Source organism: Folsomia candida, unplaced genomic scaffold (assembly GCF_002217175.1).
Source record: "Folsomia candida strain VU population unplaced genomic scaffold, ASM221717v1 Fcan01_Sc046, whole genome shotgun sequence".
In the NCBI taxonomy this organism is placed as follows: Eukaryota; Metazoa; Arthropoda; class Collembola; order Entomobryomorpha; family Isotomidae; genus Folsomia; species Folsomia candida.
In genome coordinates this window covers 722,605-750,335 of record NW_019091238.1, presented here as the reverse complement: position 1 = coordinate 750,335, position 27,731 = coordinate 722,605, and the positions used below count along the sequence as shown (strand labels likewise).

General features: G+C 37.1%; 2 protein-coding genes across 5 annotated transcripts; both read right to left on the bottom strand.

The window, feature by feature from the left end:
- Positions 1–4,292: 4,292 nt before the first annotated feature.
- On the bottom strand, positions 4,293–7,784 carry LOC110861876. Of its 2 annotated transcripts, none has more exons than XM_035845062.1 (7): positions 7,617–7,784; positions 7,486–7,540; positions 7,196–7,285; positions 7,019–7,126; positions 6,121–6,477; positions 5,490–5,764; positions 4,293–5,070 (listed from the first exon to the last, which is right to left on the bottom strand). In XM_035845062.1, exons 4-7 carry the CDS (start codon positions 7,094–7,096, stop codon positions 4,440–4,442), a joined length of 1,341 nt encoding a protein of 446 aa, XP_035700955.1. In that variant the 5' UTR covers positions 7,097–7,126; positions 7,196–7,285; positions 7,486–7,540; positions 7,617–7,784; the 3' UTR covers positions 4,293–4,439. The 2 variants fall into 2 exon arrangements, with proteins under 2 accessions (XP_035700955.1, XP_021966703.1); XM_022111011.2 differs by having other exon boundaries at positions 4,296–5,070; positions 7,202–7,285.
- Positions 7,785–14,115: 6,331 nt separating this feature from the next.
- LOC110861845 (SEC14-like protein 4) lies at positions 14,116–26,587 on the bottom strand. 3 transcript variants are annotated; one of them, XM_035845065.1, is made up of 12 exons: positions 25,390–26,586; positions 25,068–25,143; positions 24,934–24,977; positions 24,377–24,421; positions 24,220–24,289; positions 23,932–24,138; positions 22,176–22,256; positions 21,876–22,095; positions 18,173–18,233; positions 17,980–18,090; positions 16,517–17,169; positions 14,118–15,995 (listed from the first exon to the last, which is right to left on the bottom strand). In XM_035845065.1, the coding sequence occupies exons 1-9, from the start codon at positions 25,513–25,515 to the stop codon at positions 18,215–18,217; spliced, it is 888 nt and encodes a 295-aa protein (XP_035700958.1). In that variant the 5' UTR covers positions 25,516–26,586; the 3' UTR covers positions 14,118–15,995; positions 16,517–17,169; positions 17,980–18,090; positions 18,173–18,214. The 3 variants fall into 3 exon arrangements, with proteins under 3 accessions (XP_035700956.1, XP_035700958.1, XP_035700957.1); XM_035845064.1 differs by lacking the exons at positions 14,118–15,995; positions 16,517–17,169; positions 17,980–18,090; positions 18,173–18,233 and adding an exon at positions 20,639–21,615 and having other exon boundaries at positions 25,390–26,587; XM_035845063.1 differs by lacking the exons at positions 21,876–22,095; positions 22,176–22,256; positions 23,932–24,138; ... (3 more) ...; positions 25,068–25,143; positions 25,390–26,586 and adding an exon at positions 18,661–18,899 and having other exon boundaries at positions 14,116–15,995.
- Positions 26,588–27,731: the final 1,144 nt, after the last annotated feature.

The following is a 27,731-nucleotide window of genomic DNA, read 5'->3' as shown; positions in this document are numbered from 1 at the left end:
CGAGCTTTACAGCGACAAGTACAGAATATCCAGCGGTTAGAAAATGTAGTCGCGTCCCTGAAAAAATTTCTATCTTTGAAATTATTTCGTCTTATGTAAACACACATGAAGAGCCCGAGTTATTAACCAAAATGTACCCATAGAAACACATTTATATTTTTAGTTAATTACTCGCAAATCTCAGCGAAAAGCCAGTTGCACAAATTTTAGACTAAATTTTTATGCAAATTTTAAGGGTAGTATGATCAAAATCGGTTAAAAAATGACGAAGTTTTTCCTATAAAAGGTTCAAAAAATGGGATGAAACAACAACGCAATGCCATAAATTTAGTGAGGCAAATACCTAACAACTTAAAAAATTTACTAACAACTTTGTAAGCATGCATTTACCCTACCCCAAACAAGTCGATTTCTCAGCCATTTCTCAACCGATTTTTATGAAATTTTGCACAGCTCATTGCTACGGAATTTAGAAACGATGTACTACTTGACTTGGCAAATTTATGATTTTTACCCGAGTTATGGGCGAAAAAAAAAGTTTCCACTCCTAGTCACGTTTCTGTTTATTGTTCCATTTTGAAGCATCGCATAATCGTAAATTATTTGGAAAAGAATTAGTGGTTCCTTCTGATCATTTTAAGACCAAGTTGACCGAGATCGGTTAAGGAATCACAACGTTATTCAATTTTGAAAACTACACATTTAGTAAAATTGTTCTCGATACAAATACAATGGCCATAGTGCAGTGAGTGTAATAATGTCATTGATAACCCAATTACAAGTTTTAAATAAACAAGGTCCCAAAAATGGACCTGAAACTCCACTTGAAATTCGACTTGAAATTTTTACCACATGTATATCAGCCCAAACGAAAGATCGAGTTCGAAAATGAGTCAAATTGGTCCAGCGGTTGACCGGTGGGGGTCATTTGAATAACACGTGTACGGTTATTCTGCACCAAAGTTTCAAAGTTGGAATTTGGCTTTATTTACCACCAAATATAAAAAATTTCACTCGGTTACAGAAAAGAAATGTTTCGCAAAAAATAACGAAGTAAAAACTTCAAGTTTCATGTTTTCGAAGAATATTGATTTTGGAACTGTCAATTTCAGTTCCAAAATGCAATTTTTCTATTTCACTATCTATTCTATTTTTGTATTTTTGCTATTTGAAATAGTGGGACACTATTTCATTAATTCTGTACTATTGAAATAGGCTAGTCTCTGGTTAGGACCCTGGCTCGGGCTAAGCAAAGCTGTATACGGAGGTTTTGGGACCTTGTTTATGTATTTAAACAAATGCCCACGGCGAGGTAAAATTCTATCAATACGAAATTTTTAAATTTGCTCAATGATCTCGTTTTAAAGTTTTTAGTCGCACCCTCACCGAAGAATGCTGTTTTTTAAATGTAGTTTTATTTATCAAGCAACTCCTCAATTCCTTCATGAAAAGATTGCCCGCGATTGGAAACAAGTTTAAAACCCGGGCAAACTTGGCATCAACTTTCCCCCGGTTAGAAGTCTTGAACATATCGATCAGAATCGTCCGGGAACCTTTTTACTACGAGATCGTATGGATAATAAAACCAGAGTACCTACACAATTTATTACGCATACGCAAACTTCTTAAATGTTACTAATCGCACTCTTCAAAAGTAAAAATACGCATTTAAATTTTATTCCACTGTATTAAACAATTAAAACAATATCAACGCATTCACACAGAGCTCGACAAACAAGCTGGACAATCTCACATTCAGATTTCCATTCACCGACGTAAACACTATGTCCCCCTCACCAATCGGAATTCTCATAACCGACAACCTGCCGACATTCTTCAAGTAAATCTTGTTTTCGTCACGGCGCATGCCCAATAAATATCTACGTCCTTAAAAGATCTCAACAACTTCGAATTTTTGAATGCCCCACCCGTCTTACTCAGCACGGTTTTTGCAAACAAGAACATGCAAACTCCTACAAATACTAAGAAAACTAGCATAGAACCGGACATTAAATGTCCTAATCGTACCGAAACATATGTAATCGTCACCAGGGTAACCCTTGTGACAAGTATTTCCACTAACGCAGTCACCTTATGCATATCCTCCGCGATTTGCACGGCAATTTTGATTATAACGTAGTACATAATACGGCCATGGAACAGCCCAGCTTGAATTTTCTGTCTATTAAGAGTCACAATTTTTGTCAGAAGCTCGACAATCGTGGTGGCAGAATTGATCGTGATATACACGGCTGCACACAAGATGGCCATTACACGTTCGGCATTGTAAAGTGCTACCGTCATGGCGCATAATCAGCCCATCAAGAGACTAACGTGGAGTAGGAGTCGTCTCTTGAAGGTCACCGCGCGAGCAAGAAAGGATATCAATGGATAAGTCCTCATTACGTATTCGACGAAGTAGAATTGTGGATCTAGTCCGTTGACCATCAGTATTACAGAGAGTAGTGGTGTAAGGAAGTATCCGATAAAGAGAAACAGTTTTAGACCGAGGAGGATAAAGTTGTCAAATATGGTATTCTTCTGACCTTCAGGTTGCTTCAATAGTTTGGTCGCTAGAAGTAAGATGCGTCACGTTAATTAGATTTTTTGATTACCGAAGACTTAAGAATTTATGATCTTAATGTTTAGAAAGTTATGTGCCAACATGCACATGCTCCGATGCCATACCCGTGAGAAAACATTGACATATGTACATAAGTAGGTTCCTATGATAGCGTGTTATTTAAATTTACCATTTTTTAAATCCAGTTCAATTTGCAGCATTTGATTCACCACGAAAAGTGTAGTTTGCTTCCCCTTAATAAGCCACAAATAATCGAAACAAATGGAAATGACCGTCATAAATGAATTGATGATGACGATATCGAATGGATATCGTCATCATCAATCTAGACAAACTTTAGTTTTAAATTTAAGGCGATTTGGATAACCGAAATTTGCTTATCTTAAAAATCAATAACTATAATGATAAGCCTCATAGCGCTAATTTTTGAATGAATGTCGTCTTCATGAGAATAATAAGCTGAAGTTTTAAATTTGGGGCCATTTGGATGAACGCGATTTGCTTATCTGAAAAATTAGTTAAGCCCCGTAGCGTTAATTTTCAGGTAGATATCATAATTATAAATTCAGATAAACTTCAGTTACAAATTTTGGGGGATTTGAAACTATTTTATTAATTTCAGTAACTACAATTATTTACATCATTACTTTATAAGCGGCCATAAGTTTGTTACGGCTTTTGCCATATAAACCCCTCCCTCCGAAACTTTGACCTCAAAAATCTCATGGTCCCGGTCATTTTGACTCGGGCAACAAAAGCTGAAAACGTAGCTCTTACCAAGGAGTAAATTCTGGCATTAGGTTGTCAGACTCAAAATGACCGGGACCATGCCTTTTTTAAAGATTTTTATGTAGATCAAAAAACCGCCAATTTTCGAATTTTGAAATTCTTAATGCATCAAAATTTTCGTATTCAAGGGGGAAATCAAATGTCAAATGCAAGTATAGGTCTAATTCTTACATAACCATGTGTACATTTGATTTCTCATTTTTCCCAATTTCTTTCCTGAATTTTTGAAGGGGGAGTGGTCGCATACAAATCAAAAATATATACATATGCTACATTGACGGTTGCATCCGGAATTCTACTAGAAAATTTTTATATTTAATTCGGAGAAATCGATGCGACGTGGAATGGAACATTTCCAGTAATACGTCTCTGATAATATGTATGTATGTAGTGTCTAGACGACAGGTGCTAAGTGCGGGTCTAGAAAATCGAGACTTTTGTATTACATAATTTATGAACGGCCCCTTATTACTCTAGAGTTAATTATTCTTCTGGTCAATTATTTACCAATGTGCCTTTAACCTAGTAACGTTCGGTAATAATTCCTACATAAAAAGATTGCCCACATTCGGGAACAATTTTAAAATCCGGTCAAAGGGGACGTTCATAAACTTCATAACGCAATGAGGGGTGGTCAGGGCCCAATGATATCGTGCCTATGTGACACATGTTAAAGGGGGGTGGGTGGGTGTCCAAAAAACCGAAAATTTGCGTTACGAAGTTTATGAACGTCCCCAAACGTGGAGAAAAATTTTCTCCCCGTTTTCTCGTTAAATAATTGTCATTTTTCATACACGTCCAGTTCCGTGATGCTTTCGGAAGAAATTGGATTTTTGGATGATTTTTAACGCATGTCAACATATTAAACTAAACTACTGGATTGCTAGATAAGTAAATATTTCATTTAATAACTTCTCAAAATTAATTTCAAGAGAAGAATTACAACTTTAAATTTCAAGTCGAAAAAAATATATATAAATCCAAATTTTTATAAATGCTAAATCAGAACTCACTTATATATACATAAATCCTGTAAATTCTACAGACATTATTTAATCCTAGTTAATTACTTATAAACTCCTTTCTTCGCCAAGTAACGCTTCAACTCCTGCATAAAAACATTGTCCGCATTTGGAAACAAGTTTAAAATCCGGGCAAACTTGGCATCAACCCCGTCAAAAGCCTTAAACATATCGATCAGATTGTCATATTCATAAAATTTGAAATTATCCGAAATGTCCAGTCTCTTCACACTTTGACAGATTGCAGCATTCGCATGGAAAAAAGGCTGAAAACAACGCGTCCATCGTCCATCCCATGGAGTGAAGTTTAGCGATTCCAACTTCGGAAATGTCGTGGAATAATTTAAAATTCTGGAACCATCAAATTCAACGGAAAAGCCGTAGCCTTCCAGATCGCTGAGAAAATTTAGTCGTTTTAGGTTCGGAAAAGGTGGAAATTTCCAGTCACATTTGGCTGACAAGCCGAGGTCGAGGTATTCCAAAGTGTGGCGATGCTTGGAAAGGACTTCGTACAAAGAGGGGACCACGTCGACTTCCTCGTCCCAGTCGTCCTCGTCGTCGGAGGGGTTGTGGGCTCGCTCGATGTTTAAATGTTTAAGGGGCTGGGTCAGATTTAGTAATGCGGCGCACTTGGAGCCTGTCATGCCACTAGTGACCCATAATTTTGATAGGAATCTGTAAAAAATAAGAGTTGGTACCGGTTTTTTGTGGAAAAAAACGTGATGGAGGTCTCCCCGCGTATGCTCTCCGATTTTGACGAAATTAGCGTCAGTCGAGCACAACTTTAATTAATGTTTAAATTTTCAAAAAGGCTTATGTTCACGCTTGACGGAGATGGATATTTGCATTCGAGAAGATAAAACGCACAGGAAATTTGCAAAGTGTGAAACTTGTCAATTTTAAGACGGATTTTCTCATATCGGTGCCAAATATGACCATAACCTCTGAAAGATATTATATTTGAAAATTTCATATTAATTAAATTAAATTTTGGCCAAAATCGGAGAGCGTATTAATTACGCTAGAAGATTACCTCTCCATTAGTGTTAGGATTAATTAATATTAAAAAAGCTGAATCTATTTAAATAACTTGCCTTGGGGATGAACCCCTCTCCACGAACAGAACTGGGAGCAGCTCCGCACTAACCCGTAGTTCCTCGATATTTGGAAAAGCGGCCAAAATTTGTGGTACCCTGACCGTCCCGAGCGACCAATTCGTGGCGGAAAACGGAAGTTCCAGCCTTTTCACCGTGGCGAATATCTTCCCGCCACAAAATTCAATGAAAGGGTCTTCGCCTTTCATTAAATGGCCATAAACATAAAGACCCAGCTCGACCTGGACCAAGTTGGGGGAGGCATTGACGAGAATCTGTGCAAAAAAATATTTATTCATTTAAAAATTCATTTGATTTAAAAATTTTGAGAAATTATTACTTCAGTATTCACTTAAATATTGAAAATTTGTATATACATTTTGATATTTGCAGATGTATTTCGTATTAAGTATAACTTCAAAAATGAAAAATGAATAAAATTAGTCACTCATTCTATTTGAGTATATAATGAAATGAAGAACTATATTCATTCAGAAATCTTCAACAAATTATTCACTCACTATTCATATTCCTGAATTTATTGAATAATGAATCAATAATTTGTTAATTTACTCATTTTCTTTTGAATTAATGAATACGAACAGGCATGAATTAGTTAAGAAGCACCAACCTGTTCCAAAAACTGGGACATCCAGATCGAACTGATTTGCGAGGATATCCCCAACTTTTGCACGGAGAGGTCCTTCGTGAAAAACTTGACATGGTCGAGGTAAAGTTTACTCTTGAAGTCGACTATGGCGAATTCGTCGAGGGAAATGTCCACGTGGTTGAGGGGTCGTCCGAAGGAGGCCATTTCTCTCTTGAACTTTGCATTTCGAGCAGTTTCGCCCTTATGGAAGGAGCATTCCAGGTTGATAACACTTTTCTGCTTGAGGATAGGTTTCGCGGCGACGTTCCAAGTTCGGGACACGAGGCGACAGTTTTTCACGTCTGGGACCGGAAGCCAAGAACAGATGGAGGAAATTACCTGTGGAAATTGGATAATGCGTTATTTCTAAGGCACATGGGTTCGAGATACATGTTTTTTTAGAAAAAAATCCCACATATTCCCACTATGCATATTTAAACACAGCCGCAAAAAATGTCAAAAAATTACGAATTAGTAATTGTCTCGCTGCTTTCATGTTCAAAGTTTGCATCACAGTTCGAACCCTTATCGTCAAAATCAAAACCAGCACATTTTTTACACTCCTGCTTGAAGGATTTATTTAAAAATTCAGGACAACGAATTTGTAAAGCGGATTTGTTCCTGCCATTTAAAAAATATAGGCTCCCTATTTTGAAAGTTTTTGAAGGAGTAGATTTCAAGTTTAGGAAACAGTAGTAGCTGTTTCCTAAACTCAGTAGCTGGCTTAAAAATCCCACAACCCTTTCATTAATCAAGTTACGAACTGGCGACAAATCTGTCGTCCTGAATATTAAAATGACGAAGTGTTAAATATGTGCTGATTTTTGTGAAGTAATTCTACGTTAAAAATTACGATTTTTTTTGTTTGGCTTGATCTTACGTCTGTGTTAAGCGTGGGAAGAATTTCGACGTTCGAAGTGGGGACCGATTTTTGTCCCGATTTCTTCTTTCGTGGCATGCTTAAAATCCTGTTTTCTCAGGCAAATATCTGATAACGAAAATGTTATGTTTGTTATTTCGAAAATTTAGAAATTATTTTTGTTTAATATGTACATACGTGTACCTGTACCAAATCGCCTTTACTAAAATTTTTGAACTTTTCGCGAGCTTTTTATAGTTTTATGTGTCGTTTTTACTTCGTTAATATCTGAAACATACAAATTATGCATAAATATCAAATCTAATCTTTTGATATTTAAAATACAATGCATATGTACAAATAAATTATTTAATTGTTTCGAATCGAATCATTACGCAACGCAATAAATAATTTATTTTAGAGCAGAGCATAGTCAAATAAGTGAAATAAATACATTCGTCACAACACAATTCTGCATTTCTTCTTACCTGCTGCGCCTTTGGTAAGTCTGTTTCAGCCAGATAAATAATAATCCCAATAATTCTGTAGTTTCCAAAGTATAAAAACATCTGTATTTGCTAAAATACTTAAATGAAAAAAGGATAATTGTTCCACTTACAGATTCCTTGAAGTTGAAAAAAATACGTTTAAACCGCTTAACTTTGTTCAATTTATGTATTTTAACAAAAATTGAAGCCCGTTTTTTTAAGAAACAAATTCTGTAATATTTATGTAAACAAATTCTGCGTAGTTGACAAATGCAGCCGGCTGTTTTTGTTGTGGAAAGGACGAGGAACCCGGTTCACTCGAAGTTGATTGAGAAAATTTGAGACTGATGCAAGCGCACGGGAACGTCCATATATTACGTCATCAATTTAGTGAGTGGGTGATTTAGGTCCTCCTATCTTTCCCATGTTAAAATTCCCTATCCCTTAATGGAAGTAATTAAGTAAAAAAAATATTTAAATCCAATTTTAACTGCTTAATTAAATCGTGAAAAGTCTACAGATACGAAGTCGTTAATTACATAAATATTTACGTATATCTGCCTTTTTCAAAATTATCTTCAAAGTATAATTCTTTTTTATTTAGACTTTAATTTGACATTGATAAAATATATTGATATTAATCAAAATTGATAAGTCAAGAGCCGATAAGTTATCAGTTCTTATCAGTACATAAATTCGAATTATTTACAAATGCGTTTCTTCTTAACCAAATATTTCCTCAACTCCTGCATAAATAGGTTATCCGCATTAGGAAACAATTTCAAAATCCGGCCAAACTTGGCGTCAATTCCCCACCCCCCCCCCGCTTTCACTCTTGGATAACATGTCGGTATAATTGTCCGGTTCAAACTCGTCCGAAATTTTCCGTCTCGTCACAGTTTGACAAATTTCCGCCCTCGCGGGAAAATAAAAGATTTGTAACAAGGCATCCAATCTCCATCCCATGGAGTGAACCCGAGCGATTCCAGGTTTGGAAATGTTTCCGAATAATTTATGATTTCCGAGCCCTCGAACGTCACCACAGAGTAAATGTCGCCCATAAAATTAAATCGCTTCAAGTTCGGGAGTTTCCAAACACTCGATTTGTCTACATCTAGATCAAGGTATTCCAGTGTGTGACGATGCTTGGAGAGGACGTCGTGCAGCGCAGGTGCCACGTCGACGTCGTCGATACCCTCGCCATATTTGGCGCCGCGTGGGTTGAAGGCTCTCCCGATGTGTAAATGCTTAAGGGGCTGGGTCAGATTCGGAGGGCGGCGCACTGGGAGCCTGACATGTCCTCGGTGACCCAAGGCTTGGACAAAAATCTGTAAGCAGGAGAGGATTAAAAAAAGATGTATATAGGGTGTACATAAAATCAAAGAACACCAAAAAAATCTTCGCTGTGGTAAATAAGTTAGTAGGATATCCGACTTAACCGTATTAATCCAATCCGAATCCGGCAGACTCGGATTGGATTGGATGTTTTATGACTCGACGAAGTCGGATCGGATTGATTATTTGTACGACCCTACCAAGTCGGATTGAATTTCAAAAACATCGATCCGGACGGACTCTCGATATAGCTATACAAGCCGAATCCATGACATTTTTTTATTTGAAAGTCGATAGCGGGAATAGGTTGGAAATTAATTTAAAAAATCGCAAAAATATTTTTTTTTCGAATTGCCCCACCCCCTCGCCCCCAGGGGGTAATTTAGCTTCCCCCAGATTTTTCTTGGCCCCCAAAAGCGACAAATTCTCCAAACTTGTCATGACCTATCATTTGGGGTCGGTCTACGTGTGCGCAAAAATCAAGTCCCTAGGTCAAAGGTTGTAATGCCCTTTACCTGAAAATTTTGACCTTTTTTTCGTTTTTCCGACATATTGTCCATGTTTATGAAATGTTAACTTCCCCACTTCAAAACCGTACAGAAACCATATATTCTGCGTCGAATACCGGTAGCTTGGACCTCCTAGGTCAAAAACCAAGGGTACTTTGTACCACGCCCCTTGACAGGACTTATTTTCGGGTGTCCAAACGTAACGCGCAAGGTACTTTGCTGTCCTTGACTTGCGACCCAGACCTTTTCAGCGGTCCAATTGACGGTCAGGTGGATGCTACTAATTGTTGTGAACAAAATAAGCCCAACCACATTCACATGCATTGGGGATCTGGCTCGAAAAAAATTGGTCAAAATCGAGCAAAACATCGAAAACTCATCCATGTGCTGTTGGTATCAGTCCGGTCGGTTGTCAGACATTATTGCGACAGGATCGGGTTTCACTCTCGAGCAGTTATCAGATATCAAAGCCTGATATCAGAGGGACTGATCGGTTATCATCATTATCGGCTGCCACCCTTGCGGATATCAGACTCTTAATATTTTTAATGCCCTCTCACCCCCTTTAGGGGTGGGGTATACCCTGCCTCAGATTACCCCAATGCTTGTCTCACATTACCCCTAAAGTTTCTTAAATCACCCCATAACTAGTCTCATGTTACCCCTAAACATTCTCATATCTTTTTAAACACCGTCTCCGGTCGCCCATGACGCATTTCGCGTTAGCCGAAAACTTTTTCGTATCACACCTCAGAAGTTGGCAGTGACGAACTAATTAATAAGTGAGGAGAGAATGTCGTCGCAATGGGACACATTTCACAGGGGAGAGCGGAGAAAGTCGCGTTCCGTGGGATGAGAGGCGGGTGAAAAGCGCACTTTCCCTTCCCACTCCCTTCGGAAAAATAGCATACGTTTATCACGCAAATGCATGCTATTTTGAGCAAATGAGCATACAAATGAGCAAACATTGTACACAAAATGTGCAATCCATATTAATTTGATTTTGGTGAGAGGTCCGACAATGTAACAGTTGGGACTAATGATGATGATGATTACTTAAATTTTGCAGGTAAAAATTGCAATGTGAGAAAGGTGATTCATAATTTGTCCATGGTTTTTAATTAAGTGTTAAGAGTAGAGTGCGAAGAAGAGGGCTAACCTCTCAACCAAGATGCCGCCCCAGCAGCTACTTGTTTTTATTAGGATTAATTCACTGAAAATATGATTGTATTTGCAGATATTTCGATGGATTGATACTGGGAAATACCATAGTAAGTACTAATACCCGGTATAATCGTTTTCAAGGACAGTTATTACCGGGTATTGAGAAAATATTAGGAGTTCATGATCTAACAACGGGAATGGAAGAAGTGGAGTTGGACCATCTTTGAGTGGAAGGGTTCGGTTGTGCTGCATTCCCATCGGAAAGACGTAATATTAGATTACCGTGTGAGGGGAAAATCATTAAAAATCGCACATTCCCATCAAGCGGGTCCATCTCTCCAATCTCCATACGTTGTTGGGAGAATGGGGATGAACTAAGAGGTGATGGGGGATGTGTAGTTCATCAGATGACGAAGTATCACTCTGCTATTATTTAAAATATTTATTAGCATTAAAATATTTAATTGCAAATCATTGAACTGCACGGTCGGGCACTGTCCCAGCCTCGTAAGACCAACGAAAACGCAAACAGATGTGAGAATTAATGTATTCATTACAAAGTGCGTCTCCTCCTCGTTTGTTGTTCGTGGTGTCGGTGTTAAGGTGGGTTCGCCTCTGCAGCATCTTTCCCTTCGTCGTCGTCATACTTGCATGCGATATTTTCTTTGTATAGAATTCTTGAAGGTCTTCTGCTCATATGTTAGACAGAGGTATATTAGATACGATTATTTGCATCAATAAATTCTTACCTGTTTACTGATGTACAATCCAATCGATTACAAATAGCGTCCTTAATGGTCGCATATCGGGAAAGATTCGTCGCCGAAGCCACGCACAGAAACTCGGGTGAGGAATAATGTCCAAACTACAACATGCGAGGAAATATTTTTCTCGACAACACTACATAACTAATACGACTATTCACAATTTTAACGTTAACATTTACACATTGTGTTGATATATTAGTACAGCTAGAACTAAAAACATACGTATATAAATTCATAATTACAATTATAAGTATTTTGTTAGCCATTTTGGGCTGCATTATTAGTTATGTAAAACAAAATGTGCAATTTTTCTCAAATAATTTTTTTAAATAGCAAGTTCGACCAGCTTTTAATACTGTTCTGCCACGGCTACTATTCTGCACGTAGAATTTAATAACTTTCCTGTCTTTGGCTAACCTGTTTGTTATTAATTATTTTTGTGGTTGTGATGATGGTGGTTCTAATTATCGGCCAATCTCGTTAATTGCCACGGGTCTCAAACTCCTCACATCAATAATATCACGACGCCTCCAAAAATGGAGCAGACACGAGGGGAAAATCTCGGAATACCAAACTGGATTTAAGGAAGGAGTTGGGACCCAGGAGCAAATTTTCGGCTTGACTACCCTCATTCATTCGCAGCTCAAAGACAATGGAGGTAAACTATTTGTTGCATTCCTGGATTTACGATCAGCCTTAGATTGCCCTCCGCAGCACAAGCTTTGGTCAAAGCTGCGACACATTGGAATTGGAAATAAAGTACTCAGACTTTTTCAAAATATCTATGCCCATGCAAATGGCAAAATCAAATGTTACAGGGTGAAAGTGCGTCGCCAATATTGTTTACTTCTTCATTGACCTCGTCGTGGATGACCTCTACACGTGCAACACCCCAGCAATATCTCTCGGTTCGAGCCTGGTACATATACTGCTCTTTGCTGATGATCAAGCTCTAGCCGCCGGATCTGCACATCGTCTTCAAGAAAAACTAGACATTGTGGCCTTAACTTTCCGTAACCTTAGCCTTGACCTAAACATCCCTAAAACCAAAATCGTTATTTTTCAGAAAAAGATAAATACCAAAACAAGCTACAAATTTACTTGGGAAAGAAAGGAAATCGAGATACTGGATCAATTCACCTATCTAGGCGTCGCCTTCCATAGAAACGGACACTTTCACAAAGCTACCAGATTCTTCTCAGCAAAAGCCACTGCTGCTTCCCTAGAAGTCAACCAGATATACAGAAGAGCAAAAATCCCACCTATAGAGACCCACCGGAAGTTATTTTCATCACTGGCCAAGTCCGTCCTTCTCCCCTACCTAGGGGCCTGCCTCCTGCCACTAATCTTTTACATATATTCTCTCGTGGATCGAAATAGTTATTTGGCAAAAAATTGTAATCAAATGAAGATCTTGTGAGTAGAACAAAAATTTCCCAGCGAGGTACTTTACAGTGTGCAAACGAGGGGAAACATTGTTTAATAAATAAATAAATGCAATTATTATACTTATAACACCAAATTACTCACAAAGAACTGCCAACAGTTCAAATTTATATCACAACATGACGGTATAACTTGATTTGCGACGACCTAAACCTACATTTATTGTGGCTAGGCTAGGAGACTGCATTGCGAATAACGTGAGGCGGTGTTTGGGGTGAAATAAGGTTTTCGGGCAAGGGGAGACTAGTTTTGGGATGATTTGACAAAGTTTAGTGGTAATGCGATACGAGTTTTGGGGTAACCTGAGTTGGGGTATACCCGACCCCAGCGGGCGGAGGGCATCAGAAATGTTGGTAGTCCGATATCCGCCAGGGTGACAGATAAGGGTGATAACCGATCAGTCTGATATCTGATAACTGCTCGAGGATGACAACCGAACATATCGCAGTGATATCTGACAACCGACGGGTCTGAAACCGACAACACGTGGATGACCCTCCGTAGGATTTCGTTCTTTTTTTGGTGAACGTCACTTATGATTGGTTTATACCTGAAAAATTAAAAAATTCATTTTATTATATGCCACACGCAGAAATGAATATATAATCAGTTAACTAATGTATTTTAGAATCAATTATTCAAAGTACTTTAACATTAATTACACATTTCTTCTTACCTGCGCATTTACACTTGGTCAAGTTTATTTATGTTAAGAACAATTTAACCGAGGTTTTGAAGTAATGGATAAATACGTATGTAAATGTTTCAAGCTAAATAAGTTAAACTTTTATTTTGAAATGCATGAATCATATTTACATCAATATTTAAAGGATAAATTATTTAAAAATCCAATTAATTTACTAATTAATTCAATTCATTAATTTAGGTTTTAACGTAAATTAGCAAAACTCATTTTAAAGTGAACATCCTTTTTAACATGAGTTACTATTATAATTACAATTATAAATTATAATTATAACTATAAATTATAATTATAATTATAAATTATAATATAACTATAAATTATAATTATAATTATAATTATAATTATAACTATAAATTATAATTATAATTATAACTATAAATTATAATTATAATTATAAATTATAATATAACTATAAATTATAATTATAATTATAATTATAATTATAACTATAAATTATAATTATAATTATAAATTATAATATAACTATAAATTATAATTATAATTATAATTATAATTATAACTATAAATTATAATTATAATTATAAATTATAATATAACTATAAATTATAATTATAATTATAATTATAATTATAACTATAAATTATAATTATAATTATAAATTATAATATAACTATAAATTATAATTATAATTATAAATTACAATTACAATTTACATTTACATTTTATGCAAAATATTCAAATTAAACTTTATTTTTTGAATTGACATCTACAAATACAAATCATACCTGTTCACTTTCATAAATCTGACTGATTAGGGGCGTTCATAAATTATGTAACGCAAAAATCGAGTTTTCAGACTCCCCCCTTCTCTGTCACACTAGTGTAACGCAAGACCACTACTCCCCCTCCCCCTGTGGAACGTAACGAAAATCTCATTTTCCCGAAAATGTAAGGGATAAAGATTTAAAAAATGAAAGGTCGAATAGTGGTTGCTACCGTCATTTCTGCATGTTTTTGAACATACAGAATGCTGTAAAATTGTATCAATTGATTTAATCGAATTACTTAATTAAAGTTGTATACATCGTAAAATTGCAACAAGTTCCCTTCGTCGGAAGAACTCAAATTATGTATGCATATTTTGTGGTGGTTGAGTTTCCTATCGTATATCCGTAAGTGTAAATCTTTTCCCAAATTTCAATCTTTTACAGCGAAGGGTTGACATTTTAATACGACACTGCGTATGGTTTCGAAATTTTCAATTTTTATATCAGTTATTTGCTATCTTTATTGAATTATCGTGCAAACGCAAGACGAAAAGTTTCCGGGAATTTTCGAGAATTTTTGGAAATTTTAAAACAATTTGGAAGATTTTGAAAGTTTCCGAGCATTTTGAACAAATTCTCGAATAATTGTTAATTTGAATTTGAGTGACGTAACGCAGGACTCTGACCCCCCACCCCCCTTATCACATCCTGTAACGCAAGTCTGAAGACCCCACCCCCCTTCTCTAGCGTTACATAATTTATGAACGTCATTTCAGATGAGTGACTGTGAATGAAAGGATTTCTAACTCCTTTCATTTTTCACCCATGAAAAAGTATACATCTCAGAACATAAACCTATCAATACATGGGACGAGTTAGAAATGAGGTCAGGTGAAGTGAAATGAAATGCGTTTGAAAAAAAAAGATGAATATGAATGAAAATCTCCAGGCAGAAATCAGGATGACACAACCTTGACTGAAAAAAGTTTTTTTGAACAGGTACATATGATACCAATTCGTTAATTACGAATGTGCAAATTTGCATGTAATTTTAGTCTCAAATTCGGACTTATCAGTTACATAAGTCAAGCCGATACAAATTTGGCCAGGGGTCGTCCATAAATTACGCTTGCGCGAAAATCTCGATTTTTTAGGCACCTGTCCCCGATTTCATTGGCGCCTTAGACACTCTCTCTCGCCTTACGTAATTTCTGTCCGGCCCCCACCCACCATTTATTTAAGAATGAGTTTCTTCCGTGTCAAGTACCGCTTCAATCTCTGCATAAAAAGATGGTCCGCGTTTGGAAAAAATTTCAAAATCCGGCCAAATCTGGCATCAATTCTCCCCTCCTCGTCTTCCTCATCGCTCGAACTGTCCGGTTCTAGCCACTCCGAAATGTGGAATTTCCTCACACTTTGACAAATTCCAGCCCTGGCGGGGAAAAAGGACTGGAAACATGGCGTCCAATCCCCATCCCACTCAGCAAACCGGAGTGATTCCAGCCTTGGAAATGTTTCCGAATGATTTATACTTCGCGACTCGAAAGTAACCGCCTCTTCGCAGCCGCTCAGACAATTGAATCGTTTCAAGTTTGGAAAATTTGGAAGTTTCCAAACGCTCCGCCGGCACAGTTCGTCCAATCCGAGGGCAAGGTATTCCAAAGTGTGGCGATGCCGGGAGAGGACGTTGTACAAAACGGGGGCCACGTCGATGTCGACCTTCTCGTCCCAATCGTCGCTGGGTGGGTTGAAGGCGGCCTGGATGTATAAGCTCTTAAGGGGCTGGGTCAGATTTAGGAGGGCGGCGCACTGGGAGCCAGTCATGTCCTCCGTGACCCGTAGTGTGGATAAGAAGCTGTAATTATGTAGTATAAAAAATATGTAAATATGTACTCCAAATCCACACGGAAATTTTATTGGGTTTTAATAGATTGTAGGTAATAAACACGGCAAAAAATTCTACCACTATGGAAAATCCAACAAGTTCCAACCATTTTCAAATCCTCCTTGTCCATAAAATAGATTGTATATGGGTTCAGAAATAATTTTTTTGTAGTACTGGACGGTAGGGGATTTTTCTTATTGTTGATATTTTCCGTGTTCTCAAAAACTACGATACATATTAATGGCAAACAGATTAGCTTGATATAACGTGTGGGAGTTGGTTCCAACTTCTACAAGGCAAAATACGTACGGATAAAACTCAAACGAATTAAAACCCAAACTAAATCCACTTAGCATGGTAAATTAAATACTAATTAAATACTAAATTAAATACTAAATGCATTTAGTTTTATTCATTTACAGCCCACTAAAACCCAAAAAAGCAACCCAATAAAACCCTTTGTAGGAATACCCTGGTCGCATCGAACTTACCTTGGACACAAACTTCCCTCACGAAACACAAGCCGAAGCAGGCCAGCATCAACCCATAGATCCAAAATGTTTGGAAAAGCCGCCAAAATTTGTCCTACTCTGATCGCCGACACTTCAAACTCTTCTTCCGCGTAAAACGAAAGGACCAGCTTTTTCACCGTGTTGAAGATCTTCCCGCCACAAAATTCTCTTCTAAGGTCATCCCCTTTAATTGCATCTTCATCAATACTCATCTTAATCTCGACTTGGACCAAGTCGGAGGAACACGAGAGGAGAATATTTTCAATAAATTGGAACATAGAGGGCCACCCGAGATGTCCCGTTATGCACAAATTTTGCACGGAGAGATATTTCGTGAAAAAATGGACGTTATCGAGGTAAGCTGGAGTCTTCTGGGAGTCATCGTTATTGGCGGGACTAATTTCCTCTGGGCAAATTTCAATGACCACGTGGTGCAGGGGTCTCCCGAAAAAGGCCATTTCCCTCTGAAACTTTGCATTTCGAGCGATTTCGTCCTTAACGAACAAACAGGTGAGACGAATACAGCTTTTCTTCCGGAGGATTGGTTTCGCAGCGGAGTTCCAAGTTCGGGAAACGAGGCGACAGTTTTTCACGTCTCGGAGGGGAAGCCAGGAACAAATGGGGGTAATTACCTGAAATTAATACGTAAATTTGGGTAAGCAAAATCCCGCGGGTTTTGCTATTGAAACCCTGGGAGAAGATTTCGTGTCTATGTATAAGACATTTGTTAAAGGGGGGAGGTGTGGTTAGAGATCTAAAAAATCGCGATTTTTAATTTTTGAACGCTCCATCATTATTTCCCGCACCATGAAACCTCTCCATAATGGAGACCTTAAAACTGTGGCCGCGGGCAGGGTTCGGAAAACCCCGGGGTTTTCTAGAAAAACCCAACCCCGGGGGTTTTTCCGGGGTTTTTGGGGTTTTTGTGGGTTTTTGTTGGTTTTTGGGTTTTTGTGGGTTTTTGTGGGTTTTTGTAGATTTTGGGGCAGGTTAAACCAAAATTCCAAAAATTATATATTAAGCAAAAACTTATTTAATACACGAATTTATTCTGCAATTTTAAGCGCTATCATTGACTTGGACTGTTAAATCGAAAATTCATGTTTAACTTGTCAACCTGGAAATATGCAATGATACTTGGAAATTCAAGTGGCACATAAAAATTCTCAAAACTTCATGATGAATCTGAGAATGTAATTAGCATTGATCTAAAGTTTAAGGGATTTTGTTTCAATCTGCCTTAGAATCTTACAAAAACCCGCAAAAACCCCAACAACCCCAACCCACAAAAACCCCAAAAACCCCAACCCACAAAAACCCCAAAAACCCCAACCCACCCTGGCCGTGGGTGACTCCCAAAAGAGCGTATAAATATATACATGATCTTCAAAATTACAGGGTTCTGCCACATATGTAAATAGATATGTATGATTTGGACTTACATCTTCGATAAGCGAGGACACATTTTGTCAGAGGTGGGGCCGCCTAATTGCTGAACGGATTCCATCCCTCGTGGAATGTTTTCAAATCGTTACTCTTAACGAGGAAATTACCTGGCAATGAAAATTGATGTACGTGAGTATGGCTACGCAAGAAGTGTTATTTAGTTCCCGCAAAATTAATTTGTAACCGTACCCATCCACTTCAGTAAGATATCGCTGTTTTGGTACGTTATTTCTATCTTAGCTTGGTTTGTCTGAAAAATAAATAAAAAATATCATGTGACAATACATGATTACATATCGTCGTACTAATTCATAAAAGACCTAAGTGCAAGCGATGCTTACTTCAGAAAAGACCTAAGTGTATAGGAAAAGTAAAAAAAGACCTAGGTGTAAGTATATATGTACTTATTTATGGCTAAATCGCGCGATATATGAAGAATGATTCAGGCAAGATATAGCCATAAGTAAATACATGCTTGCACATAGGTCTTTTCTTACTTTTTTCTATGCACTTAGGTCTTTTCTGAATTAAGCATCACGTGCACTTAGGTCTTTTCTGAATTAGTACGACGATATAAAATCTGATTAATATTATTTTTTTAGAATCGAGTCAAATTAAGTAAATAATTTTATCATGCAGCAATTAATTATAGACCTCTTCTTACATATCTGCGTTACCTTTTCATCAGATCGAGTAACCCAGTAATTTTCAAATTTGTCACTTTACATACTTACTAGGTGAGAACAATGTTCTCAAAACATTTTATACAGGATTATTTATTATACATGCTTAAAGTTCTCTTAAGTTACAAGAAATTTTAAACGTAAAGTTTTTATGTTGTCCAATTTATGTATGTATTTTGAACAGAATTTTTAAAGGAATAAATGATCGACCGTTGGTGGGATACAAAAATCGTGCCCAGTTTACACATACGGACGGTTCTTTTGTTAAAATGGAGGAGGGTGAAAGTACATAAAGAGACCTTTTATCATCTCATACAGAGTGACTGGCTCCACGAAGGGTACCAAATTGGGACACATGAAAATAGGGGACGTCCATATATTTCGTCATGAAAAACGCCAATTTTACACTACCCTCCCCCTTTAAATTAATTTCCTGCTCATGATACATAAGCTTGACGAGTAAGATATTTAGGCTCCCCAAATCACCCACCCTGCTTTTTAATGACGTAATGTATGAACGTTGCCATATTGGGACTCGAGTAATACATAAATACGTACAGTATGCAAATGCAGTACACGGAAGTTTTGAAGTAATGTGAGAATGTTTCTGTGAAATTAACCGTTGATACACAAAAATCAATAAATCCTGCTTAGTTTTTGCAGCCGGTCGTTTTGTTCACAAAAAGGGAAAAAGTCACAGCGACCTTTTCCATTCATATACACAGAGACTGGCGGATTAAAGATATCGGGATTAAGGATTGAGATTAGGATTAAATTTTGAAATCTTGGGATTGAGATTGAGGATTAAATTTTGAAATCTTGGGATTGAGATTGAGGATTAAATTTTGAAATCTTGGGATTGAGATTGAGGATTAAATTTTGAAATCTTGGGATTGAGATTGAGGATTAAGGATTAATTTTAAAATTTTGGGATTAAGGATTAGGATAAGGGATTGAATTTAATCTGGGATTGGGATTAATACAGGATTAAATTTTGGGTAGTTTTCTGGGATTGGGAATAAATTTAGTCCTGGATTAATAGTTTGCATTAAATTTCATTATGCAAGATTTTTAAATTAATTAAGTGAATCTGAACTTCGGAAAAAGAAATATTTTGAACATTTTCCATGCAAAATTTTGATCGTTTAGGAATACAAATATTTTTTGCACTAAAAATTATATACGGAAAAAATGCTAATTTTACTCTGGGTACTATTTTTAACGCAAAGCTTTGACCAGAATTTGGGCAGAGCACTCACATTTCTTTATAAGCTCACGCCAATTTTGAAAATTGTGCATTGAGGATGCCACGCTTCGAGTAGTTTTGCAAAATTTTAAGCAGTATTTTTAAATATATGATAAAAATGAACGAAATTCAATCAGTTTTCAAAAAGGGAGCGATCTTAAGAGACGTTTGGCTTTTCTAGTTTTCAGTCATTGCAAATTTAATCCCATTTTAATCCCATTCTAATCCAACTTTAGGATTAAACTTGACATAGTGGGATTAGGGATTAAGGATTAGAATTCTAGAACTTGGGATTAAAGATTGAGATTGAGGATTAATTAATCCCCAATCCTAATCTCAATCCCCAATCCCCAATCCTTAATCCGGGATTGACCAGTCTCTGCATATACATAAAGTCAGACAGAGGGTCCTCCTAAATTGGGAAAAGTTCTGAGAATATGGAACGTCATCAAAAAAATGCAAATTTTTAGACCACGTCTTCATTATCCTACTTACAGTAAGCTTACTGCGAACAATGTAGATAGACGCTCCAAACCCACCTTTTTGTTGAAGTTATGTATGCATGGACATTCTCATATTGAATAAAGCGTGCACATGCAGCGCTCGCATCTAGCAAAGTTTGCGTATACATATTTGAAGGCTGGAATTAAGTAAGTTGTAAATTTTAGTGGAGAAAATGCAATTTGAAAACACACACAGAATACAAAATACAGATATGCACATATATGTACTACTTATGTATATTTAATTTACATTTCAAATAGGATAGTTACAACTCTGGCATAAATTTCTCTAACTCCATAATTTCTTAAAACAATATTTGGTTGGTATTTTGTAGCAAAATTGGATTGAAATTTTTTGTAATTATGAAATTTTTTCCCTACTAACAATGAAGGTCTCCAGATTTGGACCAAACTAGTCCCAATCGGTTACGAATTCAAGTAGTATGAAATTTGCAAATGGCACTATCTGCCAATGCTCAAGTTTAGCGGAGATATTTGCATAGAAAGTGGAGAAAACGCACCCCAAGGCTGGCAAACTTTTTGTTTTCCAAATATGCTGCGCATTTTCCCCACTTCGGATTCAAATATCTGCGCCAAACTTGCGCATTGGCAGATAGTTCCATTTGCAAATTTCATACTAATTACATTTGTGATCGATTGACACTAGTTGGGTCCAAATCTGTGAGCATACGTTGTGTGGGGAAGAGAAGTAGTGGAATTTGGTAGTGGAGAAAAAGGAGAGCAAGAGTATGAAGAGGGGCTGGTTAGCCTAGTGGTAGGGTGCTTGTCTGGATAACGTGAGACGCGTGGTTCGATTCCACGCACCACTCTACAAAACATATTTTTGCTCTCTCCACGTGCTCTACAACTACCAGCAATCCCACAGTTGGGAGACCTCCATTGTAAATAACTATCGATATGGTGCAAAATCTTTTTGCTCACACTGTATTATTCTCAATATTCTCATACCAATCCCAACTTGATGCATATCATCGCTCCGACATTTTTGGCGAAGGGAGACTGAGATTGGTATAAATAATCGTTATTATATGCTCTCATACGCATTTAGTTTGATTCTTTCGATTCTCAACACAATTTAATATAAATCGATCGGTATTTAAAGATAATTACGATTTATTTAATTTAATTAAAATCTTCTCATCTCAACTTTCACTTGTCCCCTCCCGAATCATCGATAAGCTACAAATTCAAAATTACAGGCAGTTTCCTCCCACACTCTTAAAAATGATATAACCCTTTCAATAAAGTAAATGCACTCGCAATACTAAATTCAGTTAACTATTTTAAATCCAAAGGCACGTTAACTTGATCAGGAGTAAAGTTTACTAAGGATTTTATGAATTTGGACTTCAGAGTGTATTTACGTTTCAAAAGAATAGCACTATTTTTAAGAGTGCAAAATAAATTGAAGGCTGAATCATACGTATTTAAATAAATACCTGGAACACTCGAGGTTAGGTAATTTTCTAATTTCTTCCATCGAATATCCTTCATCGTTCAGTCCACCGAATTCTTTAGTGAGCTGGGAAGCATCGATATCTTTCAAGAGTGCAGTTTTCCATTCACTTTTGTCCTTTCCGTACAGCTTTATGGCATCTTTTGTCGTTGGGGAGAGAAATTCTCGTATGATTTGCCACAACGAGAGAAATATCGGTGGGCCTAAAATATTTGGTAAATTAGGAAAATTTACTTTGAAATTTCAAAATAACTTGGAAGCAAATACATATGTTTTCACGCACAATTTACAAGTTTGATGGAATTCATAGTTCCAGGGTAATGATTTTCATATGAGAGGAAATGATTCACGTAGACAGGAATGCCTGTGGGAATTTAATGAAAAACACAGGTTAACAAAATCAGCACGTTTTTGATAATTTCTCAGCTATGGAAATTTATTCTAAAATGCTGGACAACAGATTTGTACGTGTCTACTGTTTGGTTTTCGCGGAGTTCTTAAAACGCGGATAGAGTTTTACAAGGGAACTGGCCAAGGTGTACAGCTGCTCCTCCCATACTGGATGGAACCAAGGACCAACCTTTGGTTTAGATGTGAGAGAAATAGTTGAGTCTCAAATGGAGCGACGGTGGCGCACATACCTATCTATGTATTAAGTTGCCCGAGACAACAGCCCGTGGCGCTAGTGTGCAGTACCCGCCAGTGTATTATTTAGTTGGTGAATGTCCATAGACGGCGCTCATAAGGTGGCTACTATCGCTCGTCCACTACGCCTTCTAGATTTACTATATAGTATACTTCTGGAGTTCCTCTTTGGCTTCCTCCTGTGCAACACGTATCTCTCTCTCGCTCCTGCAACTGGATCTCTTCCATCTGGGTCGCGGGTGTGCCAGGGCTAGTAAAGTGTGTCCCAAGGCCTTATCGCTAAGTGAGCCTCGTCCACTCACACCCCCACCTGCGTGCCTGGTGACACCCCCTGCCACACCCGTCCCAGCAACGACAAGCTGGCCATCAGGCGAAGAATGGATTCGGCGGACCCAGTGCACAGGAGGATCTACGCCCTGGAGGACTCCCCCAGGTGAGACCTTCGTTTGATATATTGGGGTGGTAAGCATGTGGGGGTGGTCGGGGGAAGAGTGAGTGTGCGCGGTGCTGGTGGGGGCGGCTGGGCTGGGTCTACGGGGTTCCCATGACTTCGTCATGTGCTGCGATGGGAGGTTAGTTTGTGGGGTGTACCGTGGCCCCTTTATGGGGTCACTTAGGCCGAGCCCTGGAATGGGTAATCGGTTAGTTTGTGGTCCATGGATGCTCCGCTCCAGCCAAAACCCGTCGTGCCCCCGCCAGCACGGCGCCTACTCATTTGGATATCACCACCTTTCCCGATATGTAAATCGCCTATAATCTCTGTCTTACGTTGGTCAAACCTGGGTTTTTCAGGTAGTCAGGGCCGAATGGTGAACTGGGCAACCTTCCTAGTTCAGGTAGAGGTTTTCCAGACTGACCACCATAGTCTGGTTTTCCCTCTACTCCCCTGACTACTATCACAATTATTCATTATTTTAATCTAAAAAAATTTGACTAAAACTTTATAACTAACTATGTGATTGTGACTTGCAAGAGCTACTGGCTATATATGCAATAAAGATACATATAGTATACTTCTGTGGATGGAACTTCGATTACATTACCCGAGTCAGCCGAATTATTTTATTATTTCACAGCACTTATTTGTATTTTAGCGTCGAAGTCATACAAAATTGTTTACGTTAAAATAGGGAATTTTAACATGGGAAAGACCTAAACCACCCACTCACTAAAATAATGACGTAATATATGAACGTTCCCATTAAAGAGGCTCCAGAAAAGTTGGAAGGCCTCGAAACAAAATCAACTTCCTGACTACAAATTTGTGATCCAGAATTTTGCTATGAACTCCTAGAGGCAGGAAGTAATGAAAAATGTGTGGATTTGGACGATGAGTCGTCAAATTCTATTAATTATTGAAAATTTCGAAATTCATATTTTAAAAAAAAACTCACACAACGGACAAGCTTGTATTCGCAAATTATAATTGGCCATGTCCATAATGTGGTTAAATCGGGTCATGTTTTCCCCACTTTGTTGTGCTACCCGGATTAACGTGGTTACTTCCTCGAGGAGCTTGTCGAAATATCGGATCAGTTTATCACTCTGCCCGGCAAGGACGGCACGTCTAACGTCCCAATCGCCAACGGGGATTGACACGACTTCAAATTTTAAAAAAATATATTTTGAAGTGTATTTTTTTACAAAAGAAAAATTAAGAAATTTAAGCCCTAATTTTTTACCAGGCCTTCCTTCCTTGTCACAACCTTGAATTTCGAAACGAAACTCTTGCTCAAAATCTGACCAGTCTTCCTGTAAAATATGAAATTAGTGGTTACCTTGATCAATTCCATTTAGATTATCTTGACATGAAGTCACTTGTATAAAGTACATATTTACCTTTAGAATATTGTCCATATTATGTACTTTTCTCCATTTTAAATTCTACATAATTTGAAATACGTAAATAATTGCAAGATCGTAAACGCTAAAAAATAGTGTTACCCTTTTGAAAAGTAAATGCACTCTGAATTCAGTGTAACAGGGACTTGATAAAGTGTAAAATTTTACCCTGGATTTCGTACAGTGTACTTAATATAGAATTTATGTAGAGCGCATCTACTTTTCAAAATGGTAACCCAGGTGAAAATCGTATGTCGAATGTGACATAATTCGACACAAGTAGTTTATGCAGGAAAAGTAGGAACGATTCTGCATAAAACTTCTGACAGGTATATTCTGCCGAAAGGTTTAGCATACTTATGCATAATTCGGCATATTTTCTGCACAAATTGTTTCGGCATAAATTTTTCTGCATAAAATCCAGCCAATTCTCTGCATAAAACCCATCCAAATTTATGCATAAAACCCCTAAAATGTTTCGCCCGGGAACTTTAGTTTTTAAAGTACATTCCATCAAGCTTAAATTTTTACATATATTACATAAAAATAATTACCTCCATCAGCATGTTTTCAGCAGCAGGAATGTCAAATTTTTTTGCTGGTAAGGATTAAAGTAATATATAAAATCTGGCAGTCAAGCAACCAATTTTACTTATTTATTTGTGCTTCATTTTCATGAATTAATTACCTCTCAACCACGTAATCAAATAAATATCTTGGTTCATATACTCATGTGGAAGTCGAGGTTTTACCAATTCCCTAAACTTTAATGGGATAAATTGAATCGTGAATTAAATAATTATAAACACTTAAAAATAATGTTGCCCTTTTGAAAAGTAGTAAATGCAGTCTGAAAACGTAAACTTTATACTTTATGAAGTTACTATTCCGCTAGATTACTTAATTTAGAATTCAAAGTGCCCATACTTTTCAAAAGGGTAATATTATCCTTAAAAGTGAAACTTTACAGATTGATGAAGTATTTTCAATGTACAACATATTTACTTTACCTTGTTTAATATTTCCAACTCTGTCTGTGTTAAGGTTAAATCTTCCTGTAATGAGGTTTGATTTGATGATGTGGGGAACAATATCGTAACGAGAATAAAATAAACGACATTAAAACCCAAAATCATTGCTGAATTTATTCTTTTAATGAATAAGTCACAGTTTATTTGACAAAGTAGGAAGTTGAAGTGAAGGAAAAATCGACAAATATTGCGTAACAACGGCAGCCAGGGAATTGTTTATTGCATGTCTTTTGACTAGTTTTTTCCCAGATTGCGTCATAGGCATTACATATGCCTGATTAGGTCAATGAAATGATATTGAACTTGAACATGGTTGGACAAGGAAGTTGAGTAGATTACGTTTTTTTGCACTCTTAAAAGTATGGATAAACCTAGACAAAGGCATGAACCTCAGACCTTATCTGTAATGACATGACCTTGAAATCTGACGTCTGACCTTGAAATCAAGGCAAGGTAATCAAGGTTGCCCCTTATTCAAATTCCATAACGAAGAGTGCCCCTTTTTTCAAAATCTGTGTCAGGATTTTGTAGCGTGTTCTACATATGGAAAAATCAAGCCAAAAATGACGAATCTGATGACACCTTTTATCTTTCTGTTGATTTGCATCTTTTTTAAGAAAAATATTTCCAGCATAGTTCACACATTCGGATTCGTTGTCACCACTTGGAGGAAAAAGCAAGAGAAAAATTACTCAAAAATTGAACTTTGCCGCCAAAGTATTTTTCTTCAAAGGGGCAATTCATCGGAAAGATGAGTGTCACGTGATTCCTAACGTTTGGCTTGATTTTTTGATGTATGTAAGTAACTTTCTAGGCAATTCAGGCGAAGCTTTAAAAAAGGTGTTAATATCCCATAACCAGGGTAAATATGCTACCCCGGGTTTTTGGGGTATTGGGGTTTTGCGGGTATTGGTGGATTTTGGGGTGGCAAAAATGAGTAATACCCACGGGTAGTCGGGATGGTCGGGGTTTTCTAATTTAATAAGTATGATAACAGGGCTTTACCAACAATTGCACAATTTACAGTACAGTACAGTACAATTTAAGAAGTTATTAATATTCAATTAATAAGCAGCTTTGCCGCGAAATTGCTGAAAAAGCGGACTGTCTTCACACCCTACTACATGGGGTCGTGACTCAGTTTGCCCCCAAAACCCCGACTACGCCGACTACCCGCAAAACCCAGGTAAACCCCTTGGGTATGAGTTTTCAATAGCAAAACCCCGGGGGTTTCCTTACCCTGCCCATAACAAAATTTTGCAACCATCCTTATAAGTTAAGACCATAAAGTTATTTTTTAACTTTATGCGAAATTATTAAATTGCTAATGATGATGGTCTCCTTAATGCAGAATTCAGAGTACGTTTGCTTTTCATTAGGGTAAAATGATTTTTAAGAGTGTAAATACACGTCGCGCAGTCATATTTGCAAATACACATAAATTGAGACATTACATACACACACAAGGACGGCAGGTACCGACAACATTTTTTAGCCTTTCGACCGTGAGACAATCCATGGAGTACATAATTTATAATATGTACGTGTGTGTTTGTTTAAGCAGTGTGCAGGTTATCTAATCATCCCTTCTTGCATAATATGCACAGAGACAAATGAGTATGTATCTGAGCACCAACTTTATGTTAGCTTCATGTACTATTGCGCAGTGTTGGAGGAAGTAAATGTAAAAATTGGAGAATCAAGTTAAAACTGCTTTAACTCTGGATGTGAAAATAAATAAATAGGTGCGAGGGGAAAGGCAAATATGTGCATGTGTGTACGTATGAATGTATTTATGTATTTACATTATAATGCACTTAAGCTCATATTCATACAAATATTGGTACCATGGACATGGGTAAAATCTGAGGCGCAGGATTTTAGCATATGTGGTTTTGGATTTTGGGCTTTTTATATGTAGGTAGGTTTGCATGGTTTTAAAAGAATATGTAAAACACAATGGGTTTTAATGGATTTTAGTTGGGTTATTGTGGTGTTTAAAACTGTGTTTTAAAATTTGTAACCATCTTTTAGAAGAGAGTAGTAGTTACCTCAATACGTACGTAAATGGAACGTATTTAATTAATATCATGATTTTCGAAAATCCGAAGTAAATCGAAAATTGACATCGTTATTTATGTGTTAATAGTTCACAGTTTACAAAACTGCAGTTTTGTTAATAAGGTAGTAATGAATCATTACCATTCGGAATGACGATGCGTCTCTACCACGTCGGTTACGATTTGTCGCAGAAATCGTAATAATAAGTTCAGAGAGATTCAAATTTAATATATAATGGTATTCACTTCCTTAATATTTGG

Coding starts and splice junctions, on each gene's coding strand:
- LOC110861845 (XM_035845063.1), bottom strand. CDS start 16,995: ATGGCCTTTTTCGGGAGACCCCTGCACCACGTGGTCATTGAAATTTGC. Junction 15,996..16,516: donor GAGGGAAGTTTGTGTCCAAG/GTAAGTTCGATG, acceptor ACATAATTACAG/CTTCTTATCCACACTACGGG.
- LOC110861876 (XM_035845062.1), bottom strand. CDS start 7,096: ATGCCACGAAAGAAGAAATCGGGACAAAAATCGGTCCCCACTTCGAAC. Junction 6,478..7,018: donor TTCCCACGCTTAACACAGAC/GTAAGATCAAGC, acceptor CAATTTCCACAG/GTAATTTCCTCCATCTGTTC. Junction 5,765..6,120: donor TGTCCCAGTTTTTGGAACAG/GTTGGTGCTTCT, acceptor TTTTTTGCACAG/ATTCTCGTCAATGCCTCCCC.